The 15,313-nt window shown below is 39.7% G+C and overlaps 1 protein-coding gene across 8 annotated transcripts in view; it reads right to left on the bottom strand.

Moving 5' to 3' along the window:
- Nucleotides 1-13,868, bottom strand: part of LOC131250207 (uncharacterized) — a 124,981-nt gene extending 111,113 nt beyond the window's left edge. The window contains exons 1-3 of one of the 8 annotated variants that reach the window (XM_058250795.1): nucleotides 13,738-13,868; nucleotides 13,281-13,526; nucleotides 12,944-13,139 (exon numbers count right to left, since the gene is read on the bottom strand). In XM_058250795.1, the coding sequence (XP_058106778.1) occupies nucleotides 12,944-13,139; nucleotides 13,281-13,489 (405 nt within the window). In that variant the 5' untranslated portion in view covers nucleotides 13,490-13,526; nucleotides 13,738-13,868. Of the gene's footprint in view, nucleotides 1-12,943; nucleotides 13,140-13,280 lie in introns of all 8 variants that reach the window. The other 7 variants (XM_058250794.1, XM_058250793.1, XM_058250796.1 and 4 more) reach the window with 7 other exon arrangements.
- Between the last annotated feature and the right edge of the window lie 1,445 nt (nucleotides 13,869-15,313).

The raw sequence follows: 15,313 nt of genomic DNA, 5'->3' as shown, positions 1-15,313 counted from the left end.
ATCGGACTAGACCCGATCCGAAACCCGACTCGATCCAGTTGTTGAGTACTATATAAACAGACCAAAAAAAAAAAAAAAACCTGGCCAATTTGAGACCTAAAACCCCTAATCTAACACAACAGCACCCGTCCGGCCAAACCCATTCGAGCTCCTCCTCCTCCCTCTCTCCTCTCTACTTCCTCCTGGCTCCGGTAGCAATCCGGCTCGCTTAAGGTTTTTTTCATTTTTTTTTATTTTTTAATTTAATAATTCATCATAATATCTTAAAGGGATGGCTCGGGTAAGCTTGGGCTAGCTCTGGAGTGGCATGGGCATGTTGTGCTGCGTCCAGGCTAACTCGGGAGTGACCTAGGCTCACTGTGGTGCCTCTGGGCTTGCTCGGGTGCGGTTGGGCTTGCTATGGACTTGTAGCACGTCCCGCTGGCCTGGCTCGGGTGCAGCGAGGTCAAGCTCATTGTAGACCTGTGATGCGTCCCACCTAGCCTGGCTCGGGCGTGGTGCAACCAAACTCGCTGTGCTGCGGCCGGCTTGGTTCGGGTGCGGCCAGGCTAAAACCTAACCCCAAACCCTAATCCTTAATCCTTAGGCATAAACCCTAAATCTAAAACCTAACCCTAACCCTAAACCTTAAACCCTAAATCCAAAATCCAAACCCTAAACCTAAACCCTAACCCTAATCCCTAAACCCTAAGACCTAAATGGCTAAACCTAATCCCTAAACCCTAAATCCTAAATTGCTAATGTGTTTTATTTATTTGAATAAAACAATTAGTGGTTAATTTTTTAGAATTATGATTTACATTGCTTATCGCTTAGTTTATTATTGTGCATTAGATAATTAGTCTAATATGTATGGATTACATTACTTTTTTGCTTAGCTTATTATTGAGGATTTCTATGTGGTCAAACATAGACATAATGTGTTTTTGGTGGTATAGAAATCACTCAAATTGTCCCATTTTAAACAGTTCAAGGTTAGATAGTATGCTATCATATAACCTATTTAAATGTTCTTGCCTGATTTGCTCTCTATCTCTCCCTTTCTCTCTAGATATGTTTCTTCCTTTTTATTTCTCATGTCAAATATCTTCACATTGCTAGATATTTGGCATCGGAACGTAATCGAAGATCAACTTATCTGGAGAGACATGGGGAGATGCTGTCGGATTTTCGGCGTAGGCGTTTAAATGGGAATATGAAAGTATTCCAATCTATCCAACCTTGGAGAGGCGACTAATTTAGGATTTAGTATAATCCTTTAAGGCATTAGAATGCTAATGCTAATCTGATTTAGTATTTTTCAATTAGTAGATGATTAGTGAGGAAATTTCCAATACCCCGGTTTGTCAGTCGCATCGCTGATGATCTTGGATGATGAAGGATTAGGTCTAGAAGATGAAGAGGTGTCCATTGATATTAGTACCTCATAGTTACAAATTTCAAAAAAAAAAAAAAAAATCGGTAGTGTGGGAAGATTTTGAAGAAGTTAACCTGAAAAACAGCACGATGAAGATACAATGCAAGTACTGCAAGGCTCAATATGCTAAACAAGTAAATGAGTCAACCACAACTTTAAAGAAACACATTTCGAAGTGTCATAAAAAAGTGAGAAGTCAAACCTCAGGGCAACAGACACTTCCATTTACCCAATCTTTAGTGGGTCGGTCGCAAGGTATATTGTTCATCTATAAGTATAACAGAGACCATGTGAATGAGTTGACGGCCAAATTTATTATTGCCAATGAAAGACCATTTCAGATGATAAAGTCCTTCATTTGTCGAATTAGTCAAAGGCCTTAACCCTAGATACGAGAAGGTCTCCCGTACCACAATAAAGAAAGTGTGCATGAAGATGTATGCAAGCGAGAAGCTCAAGTTGAAAGGACAATTGGAATCAGTTTCCCGAATCAGCCTGACATCAGATTTGTGAACGACATCCAATCAACGAAAGGGGTATATGTCACTAACTGCCCACTACATTGATGCCGAATGGAGGCTCAACAAAAGAATCCTAAACTTTCGTTATCTTGCACCTCCTCACACTGGATTGATGATTTCATATTGCATCTACAGATGTCTTGTGGAGTGGGCATTGGGAAGAAAATCTCCTCAATAACTTTAGACAATGTCTCTGCAAATGATAGCGGGATAACAAATTTGCAAAATCAGTTTAGGGCCACCGGTGACTTGTTTTTTGGTGGAAAGATATTTCATATTAGGCGTTATGCCCACATCCTAAACTTTACGTTACAAGATGGCCTTAAAACAATTAAGCCAAAGATCGAGAACATAAGAGAGAGTATGAAGTACATACAAGGGTCACCTTCACGATTATATACATGGAATGCAATCGTGAAACGATTGAATTTGTCGTCTCATAGAACAATGAATTGGATGTCATGACACGTTGGAATTCAACTTTTAAAATGTTGGATTCAGCAATATTTCAGAGATACATTATCTCACTCTACGGAGCATGATAGTACATATATTTGGTTGCATTCTGATGATGATTGGACAAGAGCTGAAGTAGTTTGCAAGTTCCTTTCAGTTTTTTACGACATAACGAATAAATTTTCAAGAAGCAAGTATCCAACAACAAATATATTTCTGCCAGAACTTCATAGGGTAAAAGACGTTTTGTACATAAGTTATAGTGAACTGGACTTTTTACAATTAATGACTATGGGTATGTAGTTAAAAGTTAAAAAGTATTGGTCTGAGTGCAGTCTAGTAATGGTTGTTACAGTCATTCTTGATCCTCGATATAAGATGTTTATGGTATATTCATCTTTAATTAGTTGTATGGTGAGAAGAGTGCCACTGAGGTCAATAAGATTCGTGATACAGTTGATAATTTGTACAATTTCTATGTACAAACTTTGGGCACCGCAAAAGACAATAGTACTGCAGCTGCGGTCCTGACTCCTGAAGTGGGTTCTAGTTCTACTGTTGATGAACAATGAAACATGCTCGATGATTTCATGCCTTTCATGGCACAGGTTGAGGCTCAAACGCAGACAACCCAAACAGAACTTGACCGCTATCTCAAGGAGCCACTTGTAAAGAACAAAGGCGAAATTTTTGATATTTTAGACTGGTGGAAGTCGAAAGCTCGTGATTCACAGTACCATGTGCTCTCGTTAATGGCACGAGACATATTATCAATTGAAATTTCAACCATGGCTTCAGGATCTGCTATTAGTACGGGAAGTAGAGTCGTGAACAAATATCGAAGCTCACTTACACCGGAATCAATTGAAGCGCTCATTTGTACAAAAGATTGACTGCGTCTAATCTGGGAGAAAAGAAACTCTGTTGATGAGGAATTCAAGGAAGAAGGGAGTGAGAAGCAAGATGAGACAGTACCTGCAACAATTGTACGAAGCAAGATAAGACATTGTCTTCTATTTCTCTTGCATTTGCTTACAACAAGATTTTGACAATTATTTTTTTAAGACTTAAATTGTAATATTTGATGGGTGGATGGATATTTTCCTCTTTTCATTAATGCTTTTAAATTAGTTAATGTTGCTTAAATTTCATATATTTAGCGGATTGCATTTATTTATCTTCATTCATTAATTAATTATGTTACCTTAACATAGCCAAATATTTTTTCTTTCAAAATAAACACCTATAGATATGCCATCAGAAGATGATCCATCGGCAGATATTTGGGATTATGCAGACCAAGTTTACTCCCAGGACGGAAAGATAAAGTTACAATGCAAGTTATGTAGAAAACAATTTGTAAACAAAACGAATCGGTTGAAATTACATTTGGCTTATCAGGTAGGAGACGATGCCCCATGTACCAAAGCTCCTCAGGAAGTCTGGAATTTATTTCGAGTCATTCGCGACTCAAATACAAAGACTTTCTCCACCCCTTCCCCTACAACTACTACCAGCCATAGAAAATATAAAAGTAAGCCTATTATAATTGAAGAAGGGATAAGTAGAGGAACTACCTCCACAATTAGTAGAGAAGAACAAGAGAGACTATTAAGGGAACAAGAAGAACAAGATTATAAAGAGGCCGTAAAAGAAAGCTTGAAAATGGCATCCAGGACCAAAAAACAACATCAACCCCCTCCGAAACAACATAATGTCGAAGCAAGCACGAGTAAATCATCAAAGTTTCTTAAAAGTCTCGCAACATTCTATAAGTGGTTGGGAATCCCGTACAAATCGGATCATAAAAAGTGACTGAAAAAACTTGTTAAATCTATGAATGAGGACGATGGAAAGGCATCTCCACCATCTGATTCAGCAAAGGTAAACAACTATATTTTAGACACCTCCAGCTCAAAGTCAGCCCAAAGTTTTCCCAGAGTTGAAGCCGTAAAAAGAGAACCAAATGATGATTCTGGCAACGAAGGTAGAGGAGGGGGTTACTATTATGGTGAAGGTTACTCAGGTTACACGCCACAAAGGCATTCATCGTATAGAAGATATTGAATGAATGAAATGTTTATTGGTTTGTATGTGGACGTGGTTTATTTACTTTTGAATTTTGACAATGTTTATTTACTTTGTTCGTTTTATGGACATGGTTTATTTAATTTCAAAGAAGACACCCTCTTAGTACTTTTAAGCAGTGTTCGAAATATCAGTATTGCGCAATGTATCGCAACCTTGGGATACAGATACGTATCGGTTATCGCACGGGATATATCCTTTGTATCGCGTAATTTATCGCACTTTTTGGGAAACATGGGAAACATCGGCAAAATGGTTGAATTTTTTTATGAAACTTCAGGGATTATTTAAAAAGACCTTAATACACACTTTAAATCATAAAATCTCAAAAAAGAAGTGCACATAATAAATTTCCTTTGTATAGGGTCCTACGTTATACGTTATCTGATTAAACTAAGGTAACTGTATTCAAATATGATGCATAACATTTATAAATGTATAAAGATATGTATGAAAACATAACCAATGTATTCAAAGCAAAAGATATGGTAGAAATTAGAAAACATACCTATCAATGATGTGTGTATTCAACATCTACCCCGTCCATCCATTTTTCCATATCATTTTAGGACATTATCCAAAAAAATGAAGTAGATCCAATAATCAGGGGGACCATACCATAAGAAACAATGGTGATTGACCATTAGTGGGCCACAAAAGTTTTGGATCAAGCTGATAATTGTTTTTCCCTTCATTCAAACTTATGTGGACTACACAAGTGAAAATAGTTGGAATTGATGCTACCGTCGAAAACTTCTTAGAGCCGCAAAAAAGCTCTGATCAATTAATGCAACCGTCGAAAACAATAGGGCCCACCTCGATGCATGCACAGCATATCCGTATCGTCCATTTGTTTTGCAACCTGATTTTAGGGATTGGCCTAAAAAATGAGACATAAATTTTAGGTAAATGTGGACCACTCCACACAAAATAGTGGTTATTGAACACTAAAAATTGTGGGCCACAAATTTTTTTCTGGATCAAGCTGATATTTGTTTTTTCCTTTCATCCAAGTCCGTGTGAACTTATCAACAAGTTGGATGGTAACAGTGAACCTTAGAAAGTTTTCAATGGTGGGGGATCAATGACCACTATTTCTTATAGTGTGATTCACTTGAAACTTGTATCTGTTTCATTTTTGGGACCATGCCATAAAATAAGCAGTCCAAACAGATGGACGACATTGATATGCAATACATACATCGAGGTGGGCCCTAAAAGTCTACTCACATACGCAATTTGTTTGGTCAAAGCCAAGCAACCAACAACTTGAACGGGACCGTGACCATGGGGCTACCTCCACATAAGATGGTGTATCAACACTATCAATTCATTTTAACATATCATTTTAGGGCATGGGCCAAAAAATAAGGCGGATCCAAGTCTAAGGTGGACCACACCACACAAAATAGTGGCCATTGAATTACCACCACTAAACTTTTTTGGAGCTACAAAATTTTTAGATCAAGCTAATATTTATGCTTTCCCATCCAAGCTTGTCAAACCTTATGAATGGATTGGATGACAAATAAACATCAAGGTGGGCCCTAAGAAGCTTTAATGATGGACATCATTGCCACCACGGTTTCTGTGGTGTGGTGCACTTGAGCTTTACATGTCTCCTTTTTGGGCTCATGCCCTAAAATGACCTATGAAAATGAATGGACCGTATGGATGGGCTGGTGTACCACACACCAGTGACCTGGCTGGTGTGGGTACATGTGGTGCGAAGATGAGTGACGATAGTCGAGCTAGAGTTGTACAAATAGTTCAAAGGATATCAAAGTTACATAGGCTCCAAAATAATGTATTTATTATATCCACACCATTCATCCATTTGGAGATATCATTTTAGATCATGAGCCCAAAAATGAGTCATATCCAAAGCTCAAGTGGACCACACCACAAATAGCAGTGGGATAATGATTCTCACCGTAAAACCATTCGTAGGACCCACCATAATGTTTATTTTACATCCAATCTGTTCATGAGGTCACACAGACCTGGATGAAGAGGAAAAACAAATACCGAATTGATCAAAATCTTCTGTGACCCTCGAAAGGGTTTCAATGGTAGACGTTCAATCTCCCACTGCCTATTTCAATGTGGTCCACTAGATCTTTGGATTTGCCTTATGTTTTGGCTCAAGCTATACAACGAGCTCGCCAAATGGACGAACGGTTTGGATATAACATATACCTCATGATGGGACCCACAGAACTCGGTGACGTCAATACACCGTCCAGGTCAGTGGTGTGCGGTACACCAACCCATCTGCTTCCCGTAATAAGGGCTCGGGGCCCTTTTTTTCGAAGGAGAGAGGGTTCCGACGTTCCAAAACCCTGAAATCTCTCCCAAATCTATCATTTGCCAGAGGATTTCTTCCGATTTCTCTGGATTTCGCGATTTCTCTGAATTTCAACGGATTTCGCCCAAGTCTCTCCCAAATAAGAGATTTTGTTGCTTCGATTCAAATGGCCCTTCAAATACAGCTTCCGATCAGGGCGATCTCCTCTACAGGTACCGAAATCTACCTGTTGAAAGCTTTTCCTTTTTCTTTTCTTTTTTTTTCATTTTTTTCGGATAATGATGCTGTCCCAATGTCCCCGAGTTGTAGTATCGTTGATATCGCACGATATCGAACGATATTTAGTGATATTACGCTATATTTATCAATATATCGATCGATATAAAATATTCTGTAAATTTTTTCAATTTTTTAGTATCTTCCTTAGGGTTTCGTATCACTGGACTGCGATACCGATAATATCGGCCGATAGTATCGATATTTCGAACATTGCTTTTAAGCGACGTCTGTATTTTGAACATAGTCCGAAGTGGACACCCCAAGGCTAGATTTTTAAACTTAGGCTCAGGCGCTCAGCCCTCGGGTCAAATGTTTGATCCCAAGCCCTTGCGGCCTTGTTATACTAACCCAGCAAAGCGACTCGATTCAACTCGGTGCCAACGCAATCCCCAAGGCTAGATTTTTAAGTTTAGGCTCAACCATCGGGTCAAGTGTTTAAGCCCAAGCCCTTACGGCATTGCCCCAGTAACCCAGCCCAGCGACCCGATCCGACTCGGTGCCAACTTGATTCGACTCGGTATTTCTGACCAGGTAGCACTCAATTAGAATCAGTCCGGCCCAGACCCGAACTCAAATTGAGTTAGGCAGGCTGGACTTGGTACCAAGTCGAATCGAGTTCGGGTTAGGCCTTTTCCAAAACCGGATCGAGTCGAGTCAGCCCTAACTCGGTCCAACTCGACTCGATGCCCAACTCTATTTATTTGATTATCCCAGCGATGAGTGATTTTTAGGGGACAATTTGCTGATTGAGGAACTAATGGCAAAAACCGAAGCATTGGAAGTATCGTCGCCTGTTTTCAAACAGGTAGAGGCAACTTCAAGAGTCGATGAGAGTGTTGAACATTCTGGTGTAGGTTCTGATGAGCATCACGGCTTGGAAACACTTTAGGGGGGCAATGTCTTAGGTTCATAAATTGTTTTCGGATCATTGTCACCCATGGTGTTTGATTACAACATGGTACTCATTCTTCCACCCAATTTTCAAGCCAGACCATCCCAGCCCAGTAAATTATAGGTGATGTGGAAGAACCCAGTCCTCCTGTAGCAATACAAAATGTTTCTTTTTCCCTAGAAGATGCGATTGAGAGAGCACCGAGAGCGAACAAGACACCACAAGTAAATATTGTTACTGTGGAGTCAGGAGCATCGTCTGAAAGGGTAGGCCAATGTTTTAAATAGCAGTGGCGTGATACGTAGCGCTCAGTCCTCTATAGCATGTAGCATAAATACATGGCATGTAGCGTAAGCTGCACAATACTTCTATTTTTTTTAATTAAAAATAGGACAACTATAATAAATAGTGGAAAAAAGGAAAAAAATAAATATATAAAAATTCCTAAAAGATGATTCATTTTATCAATTATAAGCATGTTCAAACGATTTATTAGTAATCATTTACCAAAATCCAATCCACACATATAAGCCAAATCTAATAATTATCACGTCAACAACTTTCTAAGCAAACCACTTTAATTAATAATGTCTAATTGAAACCACAAATCACAATTATGAAAAGAAATAAAAATCCAATAGGTTAAAAGTATCAAGTACAATACAAGTGTCACATTCCTCAACATTAGATACAAGGAAAACATGAAAAAAGTAATAAAAAAATAAAATGGTAAAAAAATACACTGTAGCTTACACTACGTGCTACATAGTTGTAGCGTACGCTACGACCCCTGTAACGTACGCTACAGGGGATTTACATTATTTAGGACGCTACGTAGCGCTACAACCACGCTGTGCTACATAGCATAGGCTACGGGTGCAATTTGAAACACTGGGGTAGGCATAAAAAGGCCCACTCACGATATGACTTAGCATCTTAAACTGTTGTACATATTCACCCACCTCGAGTGTTGCTTGGTCACCGTGATCCTGGTCAATAACGGGGCTGCCGTCAATCTGCTCCCAGCAAGAATGATGCCAAAATTGGGAAAAACTATGGTTGATTTGATCCCGTATGAGGTAACAGTCAGTAACTTCACTGGACATGTCACCAACACATATGGTATGTTACCGGTCGACTTGACCATAGGCACTAAAAGAGTATTGGCCCCTTTCTTCGTGGTCGATACTTAGTCCAGTTACAACACGTTACTCGGGAGCAACTGGATCCATTCCTTTGCGTACATCCCATCATCCATATATCAATTCATAATATTTTGGAATCAAGATAAAGTCGAGTTGGTGTTGGCCGATAACAAGCCATTCTTGGCTACCTCAAATGCGAATGAGGCTTATTACTACGGAGATGAAGCAGGACTGATTCACGTTACTGGAAGGAAGAAGCATAGATGACCAACTGGTATATCTGTTAGAAAGAACCCAGAAAGCGTCATGCGAGATATTATTGCCATAATTCGTCCAGTCAATAACCTATCGAGGGACATTGTACCTTCTCGGTCGGTTCCACATCACACCATCGAAGAGGTCCCATGACTAGTACATTGATAGATGGGAAGCAAATGGTTGATTTTACGTCTGGAATAAAAAGTCTCGAGAATCCTTTTGGGAGCAAATGAAGATGGCCGAGGCAGAGATTTTTGGAGAACATGTCCTCTCACCATAACTTTTTGGCATTTTGGTTTCGGAGTTGTCTCGATCGCAATAGTTGTTGCAATTGTGGCATCGACCAGCGTATCCTTCGATTTATTTGTTTTCTGCTGGAAGTTGTGGTCGATTGGGACGTCGCTATCTTCTTTCCTCGCAACTCCATTAACGAATAGAATTGAGCAGTGATGAGCTTGGGAGATTTATTAACCAGTCGCTTGTAATGGCTCTCCCACTAGTCAAAGAAAGTATCCATTATTTGGGGCTGGTGTGGGAAGTCGGGAAACTCAAAAGTCATACTAGTAGACCGAAAAGCAGAATGAATGGAATGATAGATATTGATTTGATCGACAATCGACCAAGAGAAATGAGGTTGATTATAAGTTTTCTGAATGAATGAGCAAGGAATGCATTGGATGAGACTGAATTGTCGAGCAAGCAAATTCAGATAATGCTACTCGATTCCGACCTTGGCATTTTTGCCAGTATCTATAGTACTGTTATAGGGAAGGTCCCTGCAAATGAGGTAACTTTCTTAGGCGAGAAGCATCTGAGATGTTGATTGTTCATCATTATCTTCATAACGGCCTGTGAACCAAGCTGGGCCGAATTTTTTGAGGTAGAAATGGGTGAAAGTTCAATTACGTTTACCTTTATTGAAAGGAAAGAATAAGGAGTCCATATAACCAAAGAATGTGCAGATCTACCAAGGAAAATGAATAGCACAGTAACCATAAGAAGTATAAACAATATAGGAGGGGATGGGAGAATGTATAAGAGTAGAGCAGAAGTATTCATACTTCCACATTTGGAGAAGCCATAGTGGTCCACCGAAAAATAGACCTTTGGTGGTTACTTCATAAATGTCTCTATATAGGTGGCCGAACACAAAAGGCGCAAGTGCAAGTTTTTGACCCTGTGCAAGCGCCTCGGACAGTTAGACATACTCGGTGGTGATCTAGAGGGCATTCACACAAAGTAAATGACAGCATATCCGGAGCAACAAGAAGGCTGTGTTCTTCATACTCTACTCGGCCTTCATGTTTGCGATACACTTGCATGAAGTGTGAATAAGCTTTGTTAGCCTTATTGGTGAAATGTCTTTGTTCCTTCTGAGCGAAGCCTAAGAAGACTGCCTCACTGAAGGGAAGAAGTTGGGTGAGAGCAGAGATGTCCAAAATCGTTGAACTCATAAGACCGCATCCGAAGAAGAATGTGTTGATGGATGGGCTCTAAAACTTTGACGTTGCGGTAAGAAAAGAAGGATCCGATGGATAGTCATACAGTGACAGTTTGATGCATTCATAGATGTCAAACTCTCTCCAAGAAGTTTCATGTTGGGCAGCGACACAGTTGAACCAATATTCCCATCCTAGTAGGGGTTTCGGCCAGGATCATCGATTCTTTAGAGCGTTGGAGGGTTTTGGGACTTATTCAGATTGAATTAATATTGTTTTGCCAAGGCAATTCGGGAAGAAAGGATCCAGTGAGCAAAATTTCATCAAGCTCAACTCCAAGAAGGAAAGTCGGTCCCAAGCAGTAGTAATCTCCAATTGGTTATTTGAAGATAATTTCGTTGGAAAACTTCTCGGATAGGCCATTCAAGACATCTATCATATCGTCTTATTGGAAGGTTGGAGGAGCAAAAGACAAGGAAGCCACCATTGCTAGAACGAGAAGGTTAGCTTGAGTTTTAAAGATGAAGAAGGAAGAAAGCATGACCAGTAGAAGAAAGTTTTAAAACGAGGTATATATCGGCCAAAAATCTAGTGCATTAATTAGGACATTATTAATTTCTCGTTTGATACGATGTTTGTACACGCACCACCATAGGAATAGCTTTTTATTCGAAAAAGGGAAATAAGACTCAGCATTCGGAATTATCTCTATCAAAGACAGTAGATGAAGCGTTGCCAGGTGGTTCAAAGGATGACTACATTTATGAGGGGTCATACATAGCTTTCACCTTTTACCCAAAGGCGAAGCGATGTGGGGGGTAATGTTCATCCCTATTTCTGTCAATTTGACAAGAGCCAAACAGGAAAGGTTGCGTGTAATCAAGAGGGAGTTGTGCGGTTTATTTGAAGATCTTCAGAGATATACGGAGACGATTTTGCAACAATACAGTTGGTGTTTATCGAGCAGCGCCATATCATCCATTAAGAGAAAGTGGTCAAGCGAAGAGTTATCGTACTAAAGCGGTTTTCATGACAGATAGTAAGTTTAGAAGCAAGGAAAGCAAGTAGTGCTAAAACGGTTATAGCAACCGTCAGAACGTGGGAAGCGTCTAGATGATCGATTTAATGTTATAAATAATGAAGTCAGTAGAAAAATTGTCTCATACCAACTAAACCAAACCAAACCAAATCTATCTTTCAATTATCAGTCAATTACATTAATAGTGTAATCTTTATCTTTATCGGTCAATTACATTCCTTAGTGTAATCCGAAACAATAATCAAGTAGCTGTTAACTTTAGCTCATACATTGGATTCAATTCGAGTATTAAGTTAAGTTCTCCATTGATAGAGGCATTCTGCAATTGTTCTCTGCAGCCGACTATAAGAATTTCCTTTTTGTTTTGTATGCATTGAAGAGAAAAAGTCATTTCATATGGAAGGCAGAGAGGTGTGACCCATTTTCAGAGGACGAACCCCACACTCTGACGATCGTCTGATCATCTCAAGCAACGCTGTGCAAGTGGCTGAATGGGTGACTGATCTTATTAAAACTCGGTCATATACGGTCTACTTCTGACATATCTGCCTATCTTGGTACTTGGGATCGTACTTCTGACCTAGCCGCACATTTGATTATGGCACGCCCGCATTTATCACGTAACCAAATTTGAAATTGAACCACAACAAAGTCAACACATGATTTCCGTTGAAAGATAGGCCCTTTGGCCGTCCATTAATATCAGTGCATACCAGTCTCCACTATATGCTAGTTTCCAAAATCTCTAAAATCCAGTAAACTAATCCTCTAATACAAAAAATAAAATAAATAAACAAATAAGATCATCATCACTCATATAAAAAAGATCACCATCATCATTTACAATAATAACTTATTTTAAAATAAACCGCCACAGGCAGGGGGCCAGCCTTGAAAAGGAAACCCATGAATAGTACCATTGGAATGTCCTTAATGACGATTCAACCAAGGAGCGCTTGAATCTTTAGTTAATTGCAATTAGGAACAAAAACCCTTGCCAGCAAAGGTGATTAATTGTCATTTCCACTTTAGCTCACCAATAATCATAATTCAATTCGGTAGTGCATACCAAAGCATCCTCTGCATATCAAACAAATATACCTGATTAACAGATCCTAAGTGGCATTTCATCAGAACTTCTTCCAGGCACTGCAACGCCCCTTCAGCAACCCTATCACTAATCATGTGCGGCATATGTATGTCATTATCAATCCCAATTCCTTCTGAGACAGCCTTTTGCTTTGATCTACAAAGAACGGCTGCATCCAGGAGAAGCAACAACGGGAACAAGGTATAACTGCAAAAATAAAAGCCAAATAAAATGGAAGTTTGTAATTTGGTTCGATTGTAACCCAGACGCAGACCAAACGAGCAAAAAAAAAAAGGGTAATACTCAGATAGAGAGGGGGAGAGAAGATGATCAGATAGTGGGACGTACTCAAGACATGGCTGTAGGCCGGTGGCAGGAGCACGGCGGAGAAACTCTGCCATTTCAGAGAGGGTTCTGGGGTTTTTCTTGTTAGGGTTTTGGAGGAAATCGAGAAGATCTAAGCAGTAGGGCTTAAGTTGGCGAAATACGCTACTGGTTTGGGTCTCGTCCGTCAAGATGGAGAAATCTCCTGCGTTCGTCTCTCTGCTTTCTTCCATTTCGTCTTACTTAGGGCCGTTTGGATGCCTGTAACTTCTGTAAAATGAAAGAAAGTTACGGGTTACTTTCTTATAGTTTGTGTTTGGGGCAGAAATGTTACAGGTAACAAAGTCTCAACCTATAACTTTGTATCAGGTAAGAATGCAAGAAATGTAACAGGGGAATTAGGTGTTTTTCCACCTGTGGCTATCTATTTCGAAATTACGAGAAGGAAGTGAAAACGCAGCTGCATTAAAGGTGCACCTACATGCTCTGACGCGGCGTCTCCCTCCTTCAGAGTCTCCTTCTCTCTCTCAGTTCCAGCAGGGTAAGCCCCAACCCTCTTTGTTTTGTTTTTTTTGTTTTTCTTTCTTTATCGTTTTTTTCTACTTGTGCGTCAGGGGGAACGGACGCGGTTTTTCCAGGGAATGGGAATCCCTGACTGCGGGGCCCACCACGATGCACCTGTCTTTCATCAATGCCGTCTATCCGTATTTAAAGCTTATTTTAAGGTAACGCAATCCGCGTACCCCCCCCCCCCCCCCGGCGCCTGTCCTTAGCTCCGAACGGGCAGTTCTGTGGGCGGGTCCACCGTGATGTATCTGTACATCCAAACCGTCTATCCCTTTTCTTATGTTATTTTAAGACATCAAAACAAAAATGAGGCAGATCTAACGATCAAATGGACCATACCACATATGACTCTTGCATTTAATGCAACTGACATTTAATACTTTGGACATTTTAATGCAACCAAGATTATTATTTGGTGTGGTCCACTTGAGCGTTGGATATGCCTCATTTTTGGGCTCATGCCTTAAAATAATCTTAGAAAAGGGATTGACAGCTTGGATGTACAGATACATCACGGTGGGCCCGCCCATAGAACCGTCCGTTCGAAGCTAGGGACAGGTGGGGGTAGTACGCAATCTGCGTCCATTTTAGGGTATGATCCAAAAAATGAGGCATGTTAATTGAGGAAGCGGATTAGTTGGTGTATTGACGTCAGCAAGTTATGTAAGTCTTATCATGAGGTATGTGTTATATTCATGACTGTCTATCCATTTTGCAAGCTCGTAGTATTTCTTAATACGAAAATGAAGACGGATATAACGATCAAGTGGACCACATTGAAAAAAGCAGTGGGGGATTGAACGTCTGCCATCCAAACCCTTTTGGAGTTCACAAAAGTTTTGGATCAATATAAAATTTGTTTTTCCTCTTCATCCAAGTCTATCTGACCTTATGGATAGATTGAATGGAAAATAAACGTTATGGTGGGCCCTATGAAATTTTAACGGTGAAAATCATTATCTTCGCCGCTATTTGTGGTGTGGTCCAACCAATGTTCGAAGTATCGGTATCGCTACAAGTTTCGCTGGATAGGGATACAGAAACAATATCTATATAGCCGATAATATTGCTGATAACCAGAAATGTGAGGAAACATAGGAAAAACAGTGGAATTTACAACGAAACTTCAGGAGATGTTAAATTGAATACATTTGTATATATATAAATAAAACAATTGTAAAAAGAATGCATACATAACAAGTTTCTATTTAATAGGGCCTTAAAAGCATGTGTTGTTGTAAGAAATCAGTCAAACCATCCCATCCAACCTATTTAACCATCCAACCTTCCATCCAAACATCCATTGATATTGCAAAATATCAACAACACATGATATTTCACCAAGAAATCATCAACAATTGGAAAGGAAACGAAAGCTTGTGGTCTCAATATCATGCATGTTGCAATATCGATAATATCGAGATATTATCAATATTATCAATGACGAATTAAAAACTCAACCATGTGCCCATGAAAAAAAAATTTGAAAT

This window comes from Magnolia sinica, chromosome 1 (genome assembly GCF_029962835.1).
Source record: "Magnolia sinica isolate HGM2019 chromosome 1, MsV1, whole genome shotgun sequence".
NCBI lineage: Eukaryota > Viridiplantae > Streptophyta > Magnoliopsida > Magnoliales > Magnoliaceae > Magnolia > Magnolia sinica.
This window is presented reverse-complemented; position numbering and strand designations above follow the sequence as displayed.